Source organism: Tupaia chinensis, unplaced genomic scaffold (genome assembly GCF_000334495.1).
Source record: "Tupaia chinensis unplaced genomic scaffold, TupChi_1.0 Scaffold148626_1, whole genome shotgun sequence".
In the NCBI taxonomy this organism is placed as follows: Eukaryota; Metazoa; Chordata; class Mammalia; order Scandentia; family Tupaiidae; genus Tupaia; species Tupaia belangeri.
Window position 1 is genome coordinate 798056 of NW_006208475.1, and position 20675 is coordinate 818730.

At 42.6% G+C, this 20675-nt stretch overlaps 1 protein-coding gene across 1 annotated transcript in view; it reads right to left on the reverse strand.

The window, feature by feature from the left end:
* The window catches only part of NR1D2 (nuclear receptor subfamily 1 group D member 2), a 43276-nt gene that overhangs the window by 9168 nt on the left and 13433 nt on the right, over positions 1–20675 (reverse strand). The window contains exons 3-7 of the mRNA XM_006170591.3: positions 11332–11598; positions 9817–9905; positions 7298–7442; positions 3359–3984; positions 1260–1445 (exon numbers count right to left, since the gene is read on the reverse strand). Coding sequence (XP_006170653.1) covers positions 1260–1445; positions 3359–3984; positions 7298–7442; positions 9817–9905; positions 11332–11598 — 1313 coding nt within the window. The remainder of the gene's footprint in view (positions 1–1259; positions 1446–3358; positions 3985–7297; positions 7443–9816; positions 9906–11331; positions 11599–20675) is intronic.

A 20675-nucleotide genomic window follows, 5' to 3' on the forward strand; every position in this document is an offset into this window, starting at 1 on the left:
CCATGCAGTCGACTGTGGTTCGAATCCTGGACCCAGTGGCTTAAAACTCACGCTGGGTGCATGCGCGTGCGTGCCCAAGATCCCAAGAGGAGAACGGAGGAGAAGGGATTGTGGCGTGGCCATCCCCCCTGGCAGAGTGATTTCTCTCTTTCTATTTCTCCGTCTCTCTCTGTCTGTCTGGCAAATACACGCGCTCTATAGCAAAAACCTCTCCAAAAAAAAAAAAAAAAAAACTGATAGCTTGATCTTACGAGGCCATCCAGGGAGAAGTGAAACTATATCCCTGGCTCCTGCTCCCATTGATCAGAGACTCACAGATTTTGCTCACCAAACATCAGTACCCCCCAGTCCTCGATTTATTGTAGGTGAGCTCTGAGCAGGTCCCAAGGCTTCTCATGTCTTAGCAGCAAGAGGAAAACCTTGGGACAGGCAGGAAGTGAAAGGCATCTAACCAAGCAGCAGCAGAAGCACTGTCTATCTGTGTCCTACCGAAGGTGGCAGCAGTGGCTGCCCAAGCCTAGGCAGAAAGCATTATTGTAGGGCCAGCAGATGCTGTAGCGGTTAAGATGCTGGACTGCCACATGGCTAAGCACAGTCTGAATCCCAGACTTGGTGGCTTAAAATTCACACCAGGTGCGTGTGTGCATGCCCAAAATCTCAGGAGAATGGAGAAGGGATTGCAGCTTGGCCATACCTTTGGGGAGTGATTTCTTATTTTCCCTCTCATTCTCTCTCCCTCTCTGATGAGAGCATGCACCCTAAGGCAAAAACCTCGAAAAGGAAAGAGAAAAAGAAAAGAATGCATCATTCTAGAGAGGCTGGAGTAAGAAAAAGTACACAGGGGTCCTGAAGAAGGTAAGGCCAAGAGGATCTGAAGTGGCCCATGAGAGATTTCACACACCCGTCTGAAATATTCTCTAATTTCCTAAAAGACCAAAAGCCACATTCTATTTGCCCCCTCATGCTGTACGAACAGAATAAATGTTGGGCTAGTCGTTCAGTAGCTGCCTAATACTCTGCAGAAGCTTCTGTGTTCCCTCCTGAAAGTAATACGAGAACACCTGCAGTTCTTCCGCTGCAGCTAAAAATGTCTCAAGTCCCGAATAACTGGCTTTCCCTAGTCACTTCGCAAAATCCTCAGATGAGTATTCTTTCGTCGGAAGTTTCAGACTCTGACTATAAACATTTAGAAAAGAATTAAAATGTCCATGAAAATTAAAAACTGCATGCCCTGCATATTCAGGATATATTGAACCTACCTCAAAAGTCCCAGCCTTTAAAAGGTTGACTTGGTCATGTTGAGAGAGATCTCTGAACCCAGGAATACGCTTTGCAAATTCCACTACTTCTTTCACTGCTGGGGTAAAACTCATGGGAAATTTTTCCCAGATTTCATGCCCTGATTTATGAGGATCCACGTGTGGAGACTTACTCATTGGACAAACCTAGCACACGCAAAACAGAAAAACTCGTTAAAATTGTGAGATGGAGCAAAGAAGTTTCAAAAGCAGCACCTTAGTCATCAGAAAACCCAACAAAACTCCCAAGTGCAAGTGAAATCTACTGATAGTAACACTTTCTCCAGGTGCTGCTCACCTTGTGAGAGAGAGCCTCATGGCAATAAATACATACAGTTAGAAACTGTCAATTTACAATAAAAACCAATTCTAGCCAATGAAAGGTGAACACACATTAAAAAAAGATAAGTGGTATAGTACAGAATATAACTTTTACACAATAATCATTTTAAAATGTGGCCATCTAAATAGCAATTAACTTATTACCAGAAAAGGGAAAGCCTAAGCAAAACTCCATCTATTAGCAAGTAAAATGTTACATAGGGTTAGGAGTTTATCTTGTAATACTTCTGCCACTCCTATACTAGCAAACAGTACCTTATGGTTTTCAAAACGAATTCAACCCTGGCAGTCATGGCAGACTGAAATGACCACTTCTTAGATGAGGGAATAAGACTGAAAGGTTTGGTGACTTATTCAAACATAGCTAGAAATCACGAACCTTGGGCCCAAACCTACATTTACACAAATCCCAAAAGGGCACCTCACTTTTATAAAATGGTCACTGACCCTTTATTTCATGAACAACGGTGGGACCACTGACCTCCGTTTACTCAACTGGGAAAAAATTAATGCAGACACGAGGTGCCCCTTGTAAATGAAGATTGGGGGAGGGAAAATAGGAAGCTAAAGAAGTTAAAAGAACTCTAAAAATAATTATGAAACATGCACCATATTAATAAAATGAGCCTTTAAATTTTCACTTAATCCCTATGAGATCCAGGAATGGGATAATTCTAAACTATGGAGAATACCACAAAACCAGAACCTAAATGCTTATAGATCTTTCCCTCCTTCAGGCAGCCACTAAGCTTAACGAAACATAGGGTCACCTTTCCAATCCATGAAAGCAAATATTTGCAAGGAAGGGACAAAGAAAATCTAATGTGAAGATTATAGTACAGCCAATTATTTTGAAAATGGAAAAAGAAGACTTTAATTACCTGGTAGTAGAAAATACTAAGCATTATCACAGGACCTCATGGTTTAAACTGCAATACCGTTGCTTATGAATACTGTAATTTCATGTAGAATGTTGCATTTAATTTAAAAAAAAAAAAAAAAACCTTGAAAAATATAAATAACACTAACTCATCTTGAAGGATAAAGTCTGAGAAAATCCTTAAAAACTAACCTATTAAATATCTCTAAATTCGCAAGAACAAAATATCTATGTTCTGTAAAGACATAATGGTTTAAAAAACTCTTAGAATTTTGCATTTGTTTAAAAAAAAAAAAAAAACCTTGAAAAATATAAATAACACTAACTCATCTTGAAGGATAAAGTCTGAGAAAATCCTTAAAAACTAACCTATTAAATATCTCTAAATTCGCAAGAACAAAATATCTATGTTCTGTAAAGACATAATGGTTTAAAAAACTCTTCCCTTCCCATAAAAATCAAAAAACTTCTGTAACAGTCCTTTGAGAAAATCCCAAAAGCGATAAGGTACTAATTAATCAGAATGCTTAAAGTTTCAAAGGGATTTCCAAGAATTAAAGGACCACTTGTGCACAAATTGTATTTTACATAAAATCCTAATCCCAATCACGGTTATCGATTAAATCATGTTCTTTTATCTAGCACCGTGTCAAATTAGGTCATTCAGTAAGTGATGTCTATTAAAATTACCTGACCTAAAACACTGCACACCGTTGATTCTGTAAATCCCTTAGGTTTTCCGACATCCTCCCACCCAAGTTGGCATATCCCCCAAATAAAAGAAAACCTTCAAAGCTTTCCTTGATACAAGGTGAGCAAGAAACTGAGTGCACTGTACCAGATGCATTCTCCCTGCAGTGTTGCACAGGTAACTACTTTTGTTCTCATTCTGAGAAAATCCATCTACCGGAGCTCTATCACATACTCTTTGAGTATAAGCACTGGAGAAGTTCATGCAGTGTCCATCTGCAATACAAATGGCGTGCCCATTCGGGTAATGCATCATGCTCCTCCCTTTGTACTGTCCATCGAGATGCTGCTGGCTCTCACCACAGGGAAAATGGCTGCTAAGCCCATTGCCACAGTGGTCGTGATTTAAATTATACTGCTCCACGTTTTTGGGAATCCGTTCTCTCTGGGGCTGCATGCTCTCAGCTGAGTTTTCTCGCTGCTCTTGATTATACAAAAAGGTATCCTTGTGGGCTCTGGTCACCATGCCAATCACTTCTTCCTTTGCAAAATCAGAAGGGGGAGGAGGAGAGCTTTTGATGTTCTCTTGCTCCAGCTGGGGCTTGGGTCGCAGCTGTTCCTGGGCTGGTAAGGCTGTCTGTTCATGATGTTCTACTAATGTGTCATTCTGCAAGTGACCATTGAACTGGCTGTTCATCATGGTCTTCATCGCACTTTGCATTTCAATTAGCATCCTCTGTTTTTCACGCTTAGGGATACGACCAAACCGAACAGCTATTGAAGAAAAAGATATTTAACATCTATATTCTAAATAAGACCTGTTTGTTCAAAAGAGTAACACAAAGTTATCTGATAATCATGGCCTCTCATCACACAAGTAAAAAATGGCTACATGTCTCTAAAAATTTTCTAAACTTGCTGGTCTTGTTGCACCAAAGGAAATGAGAGAGGAAGATAGTTTTTTCCACTTTTCTCTCAAGGCAAAGCTACAGAGAAACTTTATCTAGTATCTCTTATATATGAAAGCTAAGGAAAAAAGGAGAAATTATAATGAAATGAGGCAGACCAACAGTACTGTGGCTCCTTATTGACAAGGTTCTGTTCTAAAGTGGGATTCAGCTACCTACACCCATTAGTGGAACTCAGGAGGGACAAACGCTCCCTGAACATCTAATCCTCGTCAACTGATTTTTTCTAACTTTATTCTCAAGACCTAACTTTTAAATTCTCTTTTTCTGGCTTCTTAAACAAGAATTTTTAAAAATTACCACAATCAGGGACCAGCAGGTGGCGTGGTGGTTAAGGCACTGGACACTTCCATGTGGCTGACCACGGTTCGAGTCCACGACCTGGTGGCTTGCTTTCCCACTTTCTCTCTCTCTCGTCAAATTAAATAAATGAATGAATAAATAATTATTTTTAAAAAAACACAATCAATAGAAATGGAAAACAATCTTGATGGATTTTAATTAAAATAAATTAAATAAATAAAAATGAAATCAGTCATCCTCTATTCTTTTCGAAGTTAATGTTAGAAAATATCGTGTTTCCAATAATCCTAGCCCCAATGGATGGAAATGAAAATTTTCTTTCTAGTCTAATATTTACAAAGATAGTAAAAACTCAATATGGCCACTCAGCAAGAACACCTTACTCATCTAATTGTGGCCTCGGACATCTGTGCTCTCAAAGACAAAACAACTTTATCGTGTCCCATACGTCACCTCTAACTCCTTCCTTCACAAAGGATTGCCGGATTTACTGTTTTAGGGCAACCATAATACTCATCTGCTATTTTTACACCACTAGTATTTTTAGTGCCACCGAAAAACATTTTCAGGCAACTGGAAAAAACACCAAAAATGGGACCAGTTGGTGGTATATGGTTAAAGTGGCTGGATACCCTCCATAGCCAACTGCACAGTTGGAGTTCCAGACCCAGCAGCTTGAAAAACACACCAGGTGTCTGTGCGTGCTTACCCAGATCCCTAGAGAACAGAGCAGAAAGGACTCCAGCATGCCATCTCTAGGGGGGTGGAGGGGGGTATTTTGTCACACATCCACCCCCCAGTCTGGTGCTTTATTTGTACACTCTCTGTCTCTCTCTCTCTGGTGCTTTCTTATTTTCCCCCTCTCCGTGTCTCTCTGGCAAACACATGCACTCCACGGCAAAATATTTTTAAAAAAAGATTTATTGCTCTAATTTATTATCTTATAAACTCCTACTGCAATATTCTATTTCCACTTAAAGTAATCTAAAGGATTGCTTAAATGACTCTTTCCTAGGTATTAGGTAGTCTGAAAAGTCATCCGTATTTTTCTGTTTTCCTATGCAAAAATGCATCATGAGTTTTCTAACCACCCAATAAATACAAAGTCCCTTCTTAGCAATTCTTCTTTTCTTCTTCTTTTAGAGAGATTTTTGCTATAGGGCATGTGCACTCCACTGGAGAGACAGAAAGACAGAAAGCGAGAAATTACCCTCCAGGGGGATGGCCATGCCTCAATCCCTTCTCCTTGATTCTCCTCTCGGGATTCTGGGCATGTACACACACACACACCCAGCACGAGTTTCAAGCTGTCAGATCGGGGACTCAAACCATGGTCAGCCATGAGGGAGTCCAGCGACATAACCATTATACCATCTGCTAGTCTCAGCAATTCTTAATAACCTTATTAAACTAAACTCTCTGAATACCCATACCCCTCTGTTATGTTACCTAAGTCAGAAAATAATAATAATACTCAGGGTCAACAGGTGCTGGACTCCCACAGTCAACTGTGGTTCAAGTCCCAGATCCTGCAGCTTAAAACTCACAGAAGGTGTATGTGTGCGTGCGTGCCCAAAATCCCAGGAGAATGAAAAAGAAGGGACTGTGGTGTGGCCATCCCCCTTGGGGGGGTGATTTCTCACTTTCTGTGTCTCTGTCTCTCTCATGAGTGCCAACACCCTATAATAAAAATCTCTCAAACAAGAAAAACCTATCCAAGAGATTCCATAAACAGAAACAGGGAATCAAATCTTCAAATGATACCCTCCATAGATAATAAGTCTCACAAATTAGCACGACTTTTATTTTCCATGGGACTGGATCATGCCAGAATCAAGCCTATTCCACACCCTAATGTTTCTTTCAACTTTACATCTTTCCATTTGTTCACAATCTCTACCCCAAAACTACCTTATTGTCTCAGGGATAAGAAAGTGAAAGAGTGGAGTCAGCAGTTATATCAGAGGACTCCCACATGGTCAACTGCGGTTTGAATCCCAGACCTGGTGGCTTGAAACTCACACTGGGCACATGTGCATGTGTGCCCAGGATCCTAGAAGAAAGGACTGCAGCAAGGCCATCGCCCTGGGGGGGGGGGTGAGTTCTCACTTCCCCTCTCACTGTCTGTCTGTCTTTCTTCTATCTTCCCCCCTCTCTCCTACCTTCCCCAAGAGCACATGTCCTAAGGCAAAAGTCTTTTAAAAAAAAAGTGAGAGAGATCACTTATATAAGAAAAGGATGCATCAGCAACTATAAGAAATGAAGAAAAAATGTATTCGCACTGCATAAAACGAGACAGGTCTATTTTATAAGGAGCAATAAGAAAAAAGTGGAGCCATGGTTAGTTAAGGGTGTCATGGTGGTTAAGGCAGCTGAATTCCACCCACATGGCCACTGCATGGTTCGAGTCCCAGACCCAGTGGCTTAGAAACCATGTTAGGCATGTGCAAACATGCTCAAAATCCCAAGGGGAGAATTCAGGAATAGGAATGGTGGGGTGATCACCCCCCTTGGGGGATGCTTCCTCACTTACTTTCTCTCTCTCCAGTGAGTACATGCGCTCTATAGCAAACATTTAAGACTAATAAATAAACATTTAAAAAGAAATTGAGCCAAAAGCTATTTCTGGAATGATAATGATAAAATTTAGCTTCAATAAATTCGGTCTCCCTAAAGGCCCCAAAAGACACTTGCTGAAATCTGCTTCCTCTGAGCAGAAGAGGGCCCTGGAAACCAGCCTATGGCCCCGGTCTGTGCTGAGAAACGTAAGCTAAGTTACGTACATTTAAAACACACTCTTTAAACTGGGAACGTACCGTCTCTTGACATCCCGACAGACAGACACTTTTTGAAACGACACTGCTGACATCTGTTCCTATTCATTCTCATTATAGAGCAGTTTTCATTCTTCAGGCACTTCTTGTACTGGATGTTTTGTTGAATACTTCTGCGGAAGAAACCCTAAGAACCAAGGATCACTTACTCGCTTAGAAGCACCCAGATGAACTCTACAAGCACTGTGCTCACATCTATTATCTGACTACCTGAGACACAGTTTTGGCTTTGGGAAAGAAGGAAATATAGCACTGTCTCACAAAATTTAATTGTATTCTTACTGCTCTCAGTAAGCACCTATACCTAATAGCCGAACAAAATTGCTCGAGATTTTTTTTTAATTACCAGAGAGCATGTGCATTTGCCATGCACGGAGAGAGAGAGAAAGAGAGAGAGGGAGAGAGGAAAAACGCATCCCCTTGTGGGGCATGGGCACACCACTGTCCCTTCTCCATTCCCCATCCTGCTGAGATTTAGAGCATGCACATACAGGCACCCCACACGTTTCTCGGGCCGTCAGGACCAGAACCCGAACCACGGTCGCCATCTAGGATGTGGCTCCTTTAACCGCGAGGTTTTCTGTGCTTGCTCAAAGCACCCCCTGTACTGCATTCTCTCCTGTTACCAGACACTGGCTGCAGTCACATCCTCCCATCTCGCACTTCTCATCACGTGCTGCTCTACAACTCTCAAAACACAGGTGACTGTGCTCAGTAAGCTGCCAGACAAGTTCGTTCAAGAGCTAAAACTCCCTCGTGAGAACTCTGGACTACACTAGGAGAACCTGGTCTTTCCTGGATCACCACCTGCTGACGGTGGCACGGCCTACTTATAGGTCCAGACAGCAACAGGTAAGTGTTATACCCACCCACAGACCAGCTCGTGATCCCAGCAGGGACAGCTACCAGTCAGACAGCTACAAACCGCTGCCTTTACTACACAATTTAGGTACTTGCTCTGCAATAGGTCCTCAAAGATCTCTCGCTTAATGGTTCTAGAAAGAACAGAAAACCCATAAACACAACTACTAAAATTATTTTAAATGCATTTCCCTTGAGTATCATACTTACAACATTTCATTAATCTATATTAAGTAATTGTGAGACACATTTTTACATTTTATTACTATGAAAATACCCTTCTCTAGAGTGCTATAAGAGCTGAGCTATATTTCAACAGTATACTGAACAGACGTATGTATTTATCAGAAATACACAACTTAACTCATTCAGTTTGGGCTTTTATTTTTCTAACTACAAAGTGAAAATGGCACCAGCCCTATGGCACAGTGGCTAAGTGGCATACACAGAAAGCCAGATCCCACACGGCCGATTACAGGTGAAAACCTGGCTGCAGTGACATGAAACATACACCATGCCCAAAATCCTGCCCAGAGAGATGGGGAAAGGACGGTAGTGTGATCGTGCCTGAGTCTTCCTCTCCACACCCTCTCTGGCTCTCTCTCACATTCACCGGCATTCACACGCAATCTCTGGCAAATAAAAAAAAATTTTTTTAAAAGATGAGTATTAACCTTCCCTACATTACTTCCTATTTTTATAAAAACAACTTCGTTATTTATAGAATTTTTAAGACAATGGGAAACTGCCATACCCATAAAAAATATCAACTAGTCTTATGAAGAGACCCAATCATTAATAGCTACCAAATCACAATTCATTCAAAGCCAGCCTAGAAAATATGCCCTCTCTCACCAGGTATAGTCACCATTATCTTATTCACCCACTAAAGCTTGTCATAACTGCATTTGTACTTCCTGCCTAAAGTCAGAAGACAGTAAAAACACGTATCTTCACCACATTCATTTTTTGATACTCAGAAGAAAGTACTGTACCAAAAATCAGAGAGAAAGAAAATCTTGGATATACGGAGACGTATAAACTACCTCACTTGGGATTACCTGACCAACCTTTAATAGCAGTAACTAGGAGATAATCACCTAAACTTACACAGGAAAGGTCGCACTGCCGAGCACTCAGTTCATACTCAAGATCATTTTTACGCACTTGAGTATAATTTCTAAAGAGTTCACGTGTGACCAGGTACCGAGGAGTTACTCCCAGCTTCCTGTACCTGACCTGTCAGAATGTGGAAGTATCTGACGAGACTAATCAGAGTCTGCTCGGGAGCTCCGAGGTGGCGGCAGCGCCAGCCCCTTGGGTGCCTTGTTCCTTGCTGCCTCCGCCATCGCGAGCTGCACCCAACGCGTTAATGGAGGGGTCGTTTGGTGCACTAGGTTTCAAACCACGTTTAAAGAGATTACAGCAAATGGATTTAGATCCGAATCTCAAAGAAAATTATTTCAGTGAATTAAAAACATTTTAAAATAAGAGTTTACTTGTACAACACATAAAATGCTTTAAGCGTAAGGGAGCAGCCAACCTCTCTCCCTTCCAATACCAATTGTGGAAACTGGCAATTTTAACTCAAGTCTTTAATCTCAGCATCAGTAGTTTAAAGAAACAAAAGCATGCTTTACCTTACAGCCTTCACAAGCATGAACGCCATAGTGGAATCCCGATGCCACATCCCCACAGACTTTACACAGTAAAACCATGCCGCTAAATTCTAGGGTACAAACAGACAGGAGAGATGGGAAACAACACTTCAACCTATTGCTTTCTTTCCAAATTCATACATGATTTCATTCTACTTGCAAGTGCTTTAAAAAGATTAATATTGGGACCAGCTGGTTGTGTGGCAGTTAAGGGCATTGGACTCCCACATGGCCTACTGTGGCTCGAGTCCCGGACCTGGCGGCTTGCTTTCTCACTTTCCCCTTATCTCTCTTTCTGTGTCTCTCTCTTTGGTCATGTTAAAAATAATAGAGGGGACCAGCAGTTAGCGTAATAGCTATGTCGCTGGACTCCCACGTAGTCGACCGCGGGTCACTTCCTGGATCCGGTGGCTTGAAACTCACGCCGGGCGCATGTGCATGCATGCCCAAGATCCCGAGAGGAGAATGGAGAAAGGATTGCGGCGTGGCCATCCACCCTGGGGGGTGATTTCTTGCTTTCTGTCTCTCTGTCTCTCTCTGGTCAAATTAAAATATATGAATGAATAAATAAAATTAAATTAAATACATAATATCTTTTTACAAAGTTTTATAAATTTGAAGTTACTTTAAAAGTATACAACCACAATTAAGAAAACAATTCTCCTGAATAAGAATTAGTTTAGGTGAGCCAGCTGGTGGCATACTGGTTAAAGGGGCCAAATCCCACATGGTCGACAATAGCTCGAGTCCTAGACTCAGTGGTTTGATAAACATGCCAGGCATGTGTGCATGCCCAAAATCCACAAAGGAGAAATGGAGGAGGGTCTGAAGTGTGACTACCCCTCATAAGAAATGCTTTCTCACTTTTCCTCTCTCTCGTCTCTCTCCTGCGAGCACATCCACTCTCCAGCAAATTAAAAAGAAAAAGAAATTCAAGCAAAGAGGCCATTCAGTAAGAACTGTAAAGGGATGTGTCCACAGGCAGCTGTACTTGTTAAAGTCTAGATTATGCTCCAATCCCTCCAACCCTCTCCCCTACACCAGTTCTTGTTACTTCCACACTCACTTTGGAGTATAAATCCCATTACTCACATGGTTATTCCAATGCTGCTGTTTCCTGATCCCAAATGTTCCCACCCCCAACTTCATGACAATAAGCCTATTGCCACAAATAAGTAGTGTCCTCGAAAGAAGGTTCAGTACTAGGAGTCCAGAAGAAAGTAACTGTGAACATGGGGTAAGGGGAGCACCCCCCAGGGGAACAGAGGCAGGAGGAGTGTGTAACTACCTTGCTCTGAGGCAAGAATGAATTATGACAGTCCCTAAGCTATAACTTCTGAAATCGTCACTGATTGCTTCCCTAACTAATCTATGATAGTCCAATAGAAGATAAAAAGTATACCCAAATGTAATGGTTCCCCCTCCCAATGAAAAGTTGGTAAAGTCAGTCCTGTCTGCAATAAGTGGCAGCAACCTCTAGAAAATGAAGAAACTTACTCGTCACTCCACTGTGGCTCTTGGTCATCCCCGCTGCACTCGATCTGCTTGTTTTCACAGAACAGTCTAGACGATCATTCTTCAGGATGCCTTCAATGTTGGAGAGATCACCATTCTTGGGATTCCCGTTGGTATCAGAATTAGAGCTATTTGGAGAAGATGGAACAGAAGAGGAGGAGGACTGGAAACTGTTCTCGGAACCCTCACTGTGACAAGAGGCAGGGCTGGAGGCTGAGCTGGAAGAACTGATATAGGCAATTACTCCTCCTAGAAAACGGGAGAAATTGATAATTAGATACAAGATGAGATGTATTTTTTATTTTTACACATCTAAACAGTAAAGTCACTAACTTCATTTTGGCTGTTTCTCTGTTAGCTTTTCGTCATAGGGTTCGTGCACTCACCAGAAAGAGACAGAGTGAGAGAGAGGATACATGAGAAATCACCCCCCCAGGGAGCGGCCACACTACAATCCCTTCTCGTTCATTCTCCTCTCCAGAGTTTGGGCATGCATGCACACACCCCTGGTGTGATTTTCAGGCCACTAAGTCCAGGACTTGAACTGCAATTGGCCATGTGGGAATCCACCACCTCAACCACCACACCATCAGCTGGCCCCATAAAGTCACTCACTTTAGAAACAGGCTACTGATACTAATCGCAAGCTCACACCAAAAGTAAAAAGAAACTTGTTTCCTAATTTCCTATTATTCTTCCTGCTCCCACAAAGTTCTAAGCATGTATAACTTAAATTTAAAAATCAGTGAGTAGGTGGGACAACAGATGGTGTGGTAGTCCAAGCGCTGAACTCCCACGTGGACAACCACAGCTCAAGTCCTTGGACAGGGAGGCTTGAAAATCACACCGGGCACATGTGCATGTGTGCCCAAACTCCCATGAGGAGAATGCAAGAGCAGGGAGTGCAGCATGGCCACTCCCCCAGGGAGTGAGGGTGACTTCTCACTTTCACTCCCTCCATCTCTCTCTGGTGAGCACACATGCCCTATGGCAGAACCCTGTTAAAAAAAAAAAAAATTAGTGAGAAGGGGCTGGCTCCATGATGCAGTGGTAATGCACTGCTCAAGACAAGCCAGATCCCACAGGGCAACCATAGTTTGAATTCCTGCCCAGTAAGCCCCAACCACAATGCCTCCACTTACAATACCCAAAAAAAAAAAACCTACTCTCCATCCTCAATAAACTCCCAAAGGAAGATCTCACAGCTATCTGTCTCATCTAAAAAGTAGTACCTTGGTTACTAAACTCACACCTAACATTTCAAGAATATAAAAGACTAGAAAGTGTTTTTCCTTGGAAGTAAGACTTTCCTGGGGCTAACATTTTGAGTCAATCATTTATGTTCACGAAGTTTTCTGAATACCTCTGTTTAGAAATTAACTTTTAGGGGGACCAGCAGTTAGCGTATTGGCTATGTCTCTGGACTCCCACGTAGTCGACCACGGTTCACATCCTGGACCCGGTGGCTTAAAACTCACGCCAGGCGCGTGTGCCCAGGATCCTGAGAGGAGAATGGAGGAGAAGGGATTGCGGCGTGACCATCCCCTGTGGGGGGTGATTTCTCGCTTTCTGTCTCTATGTCTCTCTCTGTCTGGCGAGCGCACGCGCCCTATAGCGAAAACCTCTCCAAAAAAAAAAAGAAATTAACTTTTAGGGCACCAGCAGGTGGTGCACTGGACACTCCCACATGGCGAACCACAGTTAGAGTCCTAGACCTGGTGGCTTGCTTTCTCACTGTCCCTCTCTGTGTCTCTCTCTGCTGAAATTAAAATAGAGTGGATGAATAAACAAAATCAATAAATAATTCTAAAAAATGCTATTTAAAAAAAGAAACTTATAGAAATCGGCTGTCTATTGGATCATCGGAAAAGTCATGTCGTACTTCTCTGGTTTTCTATGCAAATAAGGTCATGAATTTTCCGACACCCCAATAGATAGCTTAAGAGCTGATTAAAAGGACTGAACAATGGAAAGTGTTGTAATTAAACACTCCAAAAAAAAAAATGTCTTTAGCAAAATCTCCAAAGTAAAATTTAAGACAAATTACTGGACTATTACCAATCAGTTAAGATTCAATTCCTGTCTGTAGAGAGCTCATGCATTTGTGCCAGGCACCACAGCACTGGAGATGGCCCGTGAAAATTACCTGTCGATAATATGTACATTAATAGCTTTGAACCGATATTTTTTGTATTCAAGATGGGAATATTCACTTAGTATATTACAATGATATATTCTAATTAAATGTAAAATAAATAATTTTGCAGAGATGTCCTGTGTAGAAACAGCTGCATTCTCCTTTTTAAAGAGATTTTTGCTATAGGGCAAGAAAGAAAGAAAGAAAGAAGGAAAGAAAGAAGGAAAGAAAGAAGGAAAGAAAGAAGGAAAGAAAGAAGGAAAGAAGGAAAGAAGGAAAGAAGGAAAGAAGGAAAGAAGGAAAGAAAGAAAGAAAGAAAGAAAGAAAGAAAGAAAGAAAGAAAGAAAGAAACAGACAGACAGAGAGAGAAAATGCAATCCAGCTGCAGAGTTGAGATTAAGGTCATCAAGGCCCCCGACTACCTCCTATTGGGTCCATAAGGAGAGGGAATGAGGTCAGAACAGAGGCCTAGAAACAGATGCATGCACTGCTGTCCCCCACCACGCTGTGATGCGGCAGAAGACCCTCATGGGGTGTGGCTCCTGAGTCTCAGGTCTCCAAACCATGAGCTGAATAAACATTTGCTTTTATTAATTACCCACTCAGGGATTTTCTGTTACTAACAACAGAACAGACTAGAATGGTTTTCTTGGCAACTACTCTTGCTATTAAACACCAGTCTACCAACCTGAGGATTAATGATCCCAACGGGTTAAATTTTAATTTCCTAGAGAGTAAAGAGTGCATCTAGGAGTTCCTGAACCCCGTGAAGAAAGGGAAGTGAAATAAGTCATCCAGTATCTGCTAGGGACCAAGAATAACAGGACACAATTTCACATCACATTTCATCCTCAAGAATCCCTGAATGAACTTCTGGTAACCCATTTTACAGATAAAGAGTTAGCTCAGAGTTCAGAAAGGTTAAGTAAATACAGCTACTAAAAAGCAAAGCCAAAACTGAAAGTCAAGACTGTCCAATCTGAGTATAGACTATTATTTCTTACTGAGATGACCTGGGTATGTAAGGCATTTTCAATCCCTCTAAACCTGAGTCATCTTTTATAAAAATGGGAATATCTGCCAGTCATTAGAAGACTGAAACAAAAAGGTGTTCATAAAAGTATATTATTAGAGTGCCTTCTGCACAGACAGGTTTCGATGAAAGAACAAGAAGGGTAAAATCCCCGAAGCAGCCAGTGCCGGCACTCCAGAAACAGCAGAATGTACTTCTTCGCCACGGTGAGCTAAAATTAGCGGAGGCAGAATCTTCTCTATTTTTAGTTGAAAGGGACCCTGGAGCTGGGCCAGGTTCCCAGGCTAGGTCTTGCCCAGTGGTCAACTTCAGACAAGCAGAAGTCAATATCCAATTCTGAATGGCAGGGAATGGTTCCTTGGGTTTTCCTACCCCTTTCCCAGACTTGCCCGTGGAAACCCTCCCAATTCCTACTGCCCACCATCCCAGACAGCATGTCTGACTTCAAGTCATGACTATACTTTTAGGCTACAAGACTTAGAACTAAACATTTTTACCACAAAGCTTTAGCTCTGCCACATTAAAAGTGGCTATCTGGCCCCGCCAGCTCGGCACAGGCAGGTCACGGCCCTGCAATGCTGGAGCGCCGTGGAAGACCAGCTCCAGACCCACAGTCCACGTGGAGCACTCCAGGCCCACACATGTAGGCGCCCGATGCTGGCTGGCTGGGAGCCCATTCCTGGCACCAGGAGATCCTGTCAAGGGCACTTGTTTCTCTCATGAAAGAAAACTTTTTTTTAAGTGAGTTATCCTCAAGCCAGGCGCATGTGCGTGTATGCCCAAGATCCCAAGAGGAGAATGGAAAAGGGATGGCAGTGTGACCATCCCCCTCGGGGGGTGATTTCTCGCTGTCTCTGTCTCCCTCTTTCTGGCGAGCGCACACGCCTTAGAGCAAATACCTCAAAAAAAAAAAAAAGTGGGTTATCAATAATTCCTACTCACGAGGTCATAGATGTAACTGAAGGATTAAACTTCCAATTCAGTCCTGGGTGTCAGGACTCCAAAGAACAGCATGATTCCTGTCTAGAGAGCCTTCTCAGCCAGCTGGGGAAACACCCATATTACTGTGAGCAATGGCTCATATTAATGGCTACAAGTGCTGAGGACCACACAAGCACCAAAGAGGCAGAGATCAAGAGGGGCAAACACAGCCGGGATGGTATCTTTGGGGGTCGTGAAGAATGTGTAAATTATTAAACAATATAACATTAAGAGATCCATAAAAAAATGGAGTGAAGAAAAAAAACCAGGTCTTAGTTTCTGAACTAGATCTCTGTGTAAATTACCAGAAAAGGGAGGCTGAGAGCAACCCAGTGTTTGGGAAAAAGTGAGCTTGAGTAGCAAGAAGACTGAAAAAAAGAATTATGAGGGGCTATCAGATGATGTAATGGTTACGTTGCTGGACTCCCAAACAGTAGATAGCGGTCCCTCTTTCTGGCGAGCGCACACGCCTTAGAGCAAATACCTCAAAAAAAAAAAAAAGTGGGTTATCAATAATTCCTACTCACGAGGTCATAGATGTAACTGAAGGATTAAACTTCCAATTCAGTCCTGGGTGTCAGGACTCCAAAGAACAGCATGATTCCTGTCTAGAGAGCCTTCTCAGCCAGCTGGGGAAACACCCATATTACTGTGAGCAATGGCTCATATTAATGGCTACAAGTGCTGAGGACCACACAAGCACCAAAGAGGCAGAGATCAAGAGGGGCAAACACAGCCGGGATGGTATCTTTGGGGGTCGTGAAGAATGTGTAAATTATTAAACAATATAACATTAAGAGATCCATAAAAAAATGGAGTGAAGAAAAAAAACCAGGTCTTAGTTTCTGAACTAGATCTCTGTGTAAATTACCAGAAAAGGGAGGCTGAGAGCAACCCAGTGTTTGGGAAAAAGTGAGCTTGAGTAGCAAGAAGACTGAAAAAAAGAATTATGAGGGGCTATCAGATGATGTAATGGTTACGTTGCTGGACTCCCAAACAGTAGATAGCGGTTTGAGCCCGGACCCAGTGGTTGAACTCACACACTGAGTGCATATCCAAGATCCCAAGAGGAGAATGAAGGAGAAGGGACTGCAGTGTGACCATCCCTGTCGGGGTGATTTCTCTCTTTCTGCCTCTCTCTGTCTCTCCGGTGAGTGTACGCGCCCTATTGCAAAAATCTCTCTTAAAAAAAAAAAAAATAAATAAATAAATAAATAAATAAATAAATAAATAAATAAATAAATAAATAAATAAATAAATAAATAAATAAATAAATAAATAAATAAATAAATAAATAAATAAATAAATAAATAAATAAATAAATAAATAAATAAATAAATAAATAAATAAATAAATAAATAAATAAATAAATAAATAAAGTTAAATCAAATTATTCTTTAAAAAAAAAGACAAAGGTGGGAGGCTCTGCAAACACCTGCCCTTTCCACCAGCTGTGACCCTGTACCACTGTAAAGCAAGGGGCTCCATACACTCTCCTTTACCCTCTACAAGGAGACAGGACCACCCAATTGTTTACAAACCCTCCAATGTCACATGGGCTAAGTCTATTATAGCACAGTGGTTAACACTCTGCTCCAGAGTGGTTTATGGATTCAAACTGTCTCTACCACTTGCCTGCATAAGTTATTCAATTTACTTCGCCCCTCATCTTTAAGACCAGAACCTTCCTTCACAGAGTGACTGTGAGGAACACAAGCAAAGTGCCTGACACAGTAAGTGCCCGACAGATAGGGTGACTACAATTTGCGGGTAATTTCACTGAAAGAGATCAGAGTAGCTCAAACAAAACCATCTATCCCTTCTTTCTTCTTTCTTCTATGTGCCATACAGGACCAGTGGTTTCTCTGGACTATTTCCATGCTATCTTCTGAATCCCTTAACCACAGTGACTGAAGTTAAGCTATTTCCTACTTCACCTCTGAGTCTTCCCATTACCTTGCTTCTGAGTGAAGATTTCTTTGCCCTTACATCCCTCTAATATTTGTTTCCAAGTCTGGAAAAACATAAAAAGGAGCTATAAGGATTAACATGGGGCTGGTAGGTAGCATAGTGGTCAAGGATGCTAGACTCTCACATGGCCAACTGTGGTTCAAGTCCCAGACCTGGCAGCTTGCTTTCTTACTTTCCCTCCCTCTCTCTCACACTGTCCCTCTCTGGTCAAATTAAAATAAATAAATAAATAAAGTTAAATAAAATAACCCTTATTAAAAAAAAAATAAATAAAACTGGGCGGTCTAGCCTCCATGATACCATTGCTAAGATACTTAACTGGAGTGGTGGTGGTCACATGGCCAGACCACAGGTTTAGACCCCCAGCCCCAGTGTGGGTGAAACATTCAAGACTTTCCCAAGATCCTGATGAGCTGAAATGGCTAGGAAAAGGGGGCCTCCTCCTGACAAGCCCCTACCAAGGGTGTTTCTCCCTCTTTCTCTCTCATTTGTGCATACATTATCAAGAATCTAACTTTTTTTAACTTTTCTTTTTTTAGGGAGATTTTTGCTGTAGGGCACATGCACTCGCCAGAGAGACAGGCATCACCCTGGAGGGTGATGGCCACGCCACAATCCCTTCTCCTCTATTCTCCTCTCAGGATTTTGGGCACACATGCACACATGCCTGGCATGAGTTTTAAGCTACCCAGTCCAGGATTCGAACCATGGTCAACTCCATGGGAATCCAGTGACATAACCATTGTTACTTCTGCTGGTCCCTACATTATCAACAATTTAAAAAAAAAAAAAAAAGTAGGAATGATTTTTGCTGAGTACGTGCACTTGCCAGACAGACAGAAAGGAAGAAATCACTGGGGGGAAGGGGGGAACACACCTCAATTCCTTCTCCTCCATTCTCATCTTGGGATCTTGGGCACCCACGAACACCGGGCCAAATGAACAGAGAAAACCCACCACGAGTTTTAAGTCGCCGGGTCTGGGACCTGAACTGCAGTTGATTACGTGGGAGCCCAGCAACATAACCATTATGCTGGTCCCTGTTTTCCTCATTTTTAAAATGGGAATTATAACACGTTATAACATATATGCCTGAGTTACCTTTTAGTTTTTTTGGTAGAGGTTTGCCTTAGGGCACGAGTACTTGCTGGAGAAAGAGAAAATGAGGAGAGGAAAAACTGAAAAATCACCCCCCTGGGGGGTGGGGAAGGATGGTCACACCACAATCCCTTCTCCATCTTCCTCCAGAGATCTTGGGCATGCATGTACACATGCCTGACGTGAGTTTCAAGCCTCGGGGTCCAGGCCTTGAACCACAGTCACCACCCATGTTGGAGTCCAGCGACCTTCCTTACTGCTTCGCCACCTGTTAGCCTGAGTTACTTTTTTAAAGAATTATTTTATTTAACTTTTCTTATTTGTTTGTTTTAATTTGACCAGAGAAGGAAAGAGAGAGAAAATGAGAAAGTAAGCTGCCAAGTCCAGGACTTGAACGGCAGTCCACCATGTGGGAGTCCAGTGCCTTTAACCACCACGACACCTGCTGCGCCTTCCCCCCACCCCAGTTATCTCTTAAAGAACTTTTATACTCAATCAAATCTGCGTCAAATATGTATAATCAACCCTCCTATCGCTTCACTACTTCACATCAGTGGTCACGGAGAGGAGAAAGTGAGTCATGACCTCCGGGACAGGGAGATGAAATGACTACTGGATGAATGTGTATCAACTGTTATCAACCTAGAGGGAAGGGCCGGACATGTGTCACACAGCACTGCACCTGGCCCCACCCTGGTCAACCTTTGCAACCATTTGAAGGAAGTTAAAGGGAATGCCTATCAAGGCTTCCTCGGGCAGACAGATGGCAGAAATTGTTTCCATACTAAGTGACAGCCTTGGACACCGGGCCAAATGAACAAAGAAAACTTATTAAAGGTAACTGCAAATTCCTATACTTTAGGTCAATGAAACCTACTGAAAGTTTCACAATAGCTCACATGAAAAGATCTAGTTGGTACAAGGTTAGTGTGAGTCAGCAAAGCAATATTCCAAAAAAGCTAAGCCTGCCAAAGAATTCATTTGTAGCAGATTCCAAAACAAAGAGGGCAACTTGGAATTTGGTCTCTGTCCAACCACTTCCACAGGGGCCTGTTCACTTCTGGGTACCGCATCCCAAGGGCAAGGAATGACGACCGATCAGGAAAAAAACACTGAACAAGCGCCAGGGAAGAGAACTGGAAATGAACGAACCCAAGGAGGGGTTGGCTCCAGGTCAGCAGTCATCCAAGGAGATCTTTCTAATTTGTAGCTCCAAACTGCAAGATTAAGATCAGGGATCATGTCCCAGGGAGGCTCAAACCAGAGAAACGTCCTACTCACTGAGGCAGCCCCCTTCACCGCTTTTCAAGGATGAAAGAATTCACGCTAAAGTCGGGGTTAAAAGAGGGCAAACTGGATTATTTCTAAATTCCTATCACGACACAGTTTAAGTTCACCACAGTTACTGAATATTTTCAAATATCCCTGTTAACTAGGTCCAGAGGCAATTAAAACGCAATTATAATTTTATTTTTATTGTCAAAAATTCACAATACCCTTCTTACCAGGGTATCGTTCTTAGAAGTGCATAAAACAAGAAAAAAAACGGGCTGCTTCAGCAGCCTCCCTGACTTAAGGAAGAAGGGCTACGACTTGCTTGGTGCGGACAAACGAAGAGGGCACAGTATTGTCCTGTGGGAGTGTAACGGGAAAAACGACCTATGAAGTCAAATTGTATCGATCAGGTTCAGGAAAGATCCGTAGTCCGTATCGCTTTTAAAACGCTTTATTTAAGATAAGAATGTCCAGTCTCCTAAGGTTGCACAGTCACCTCTGATCACTCGAGTCATCCTGACCTTCCGTGAGCCCCAGGATTAGCAAAGGGTGTGACCGTTTCCAGTAAAATCGCAGCCCAAAGGGGACTTCTCGGCTGTTTCTAGGGCTGCGGGTGGAAGAACAGTGGGGTGCTGCGAGGAAGCGTGTTTTTGGTAACGAGTGAGGCCATCCCAAGAGCGGCGGTGCTCTCTTGTCTCAGCACTGCGGAGCTCCTTCGGGGGTCCCCGCGGCGGGCACCCCACGCCTTCCTCCACACAGTCCCTATGCCTGTGGTGCGCGCTGTCCTGAGGACCTGCAAGGTCTGCAGCCGCTGCACCCCCCGCTCCCGCT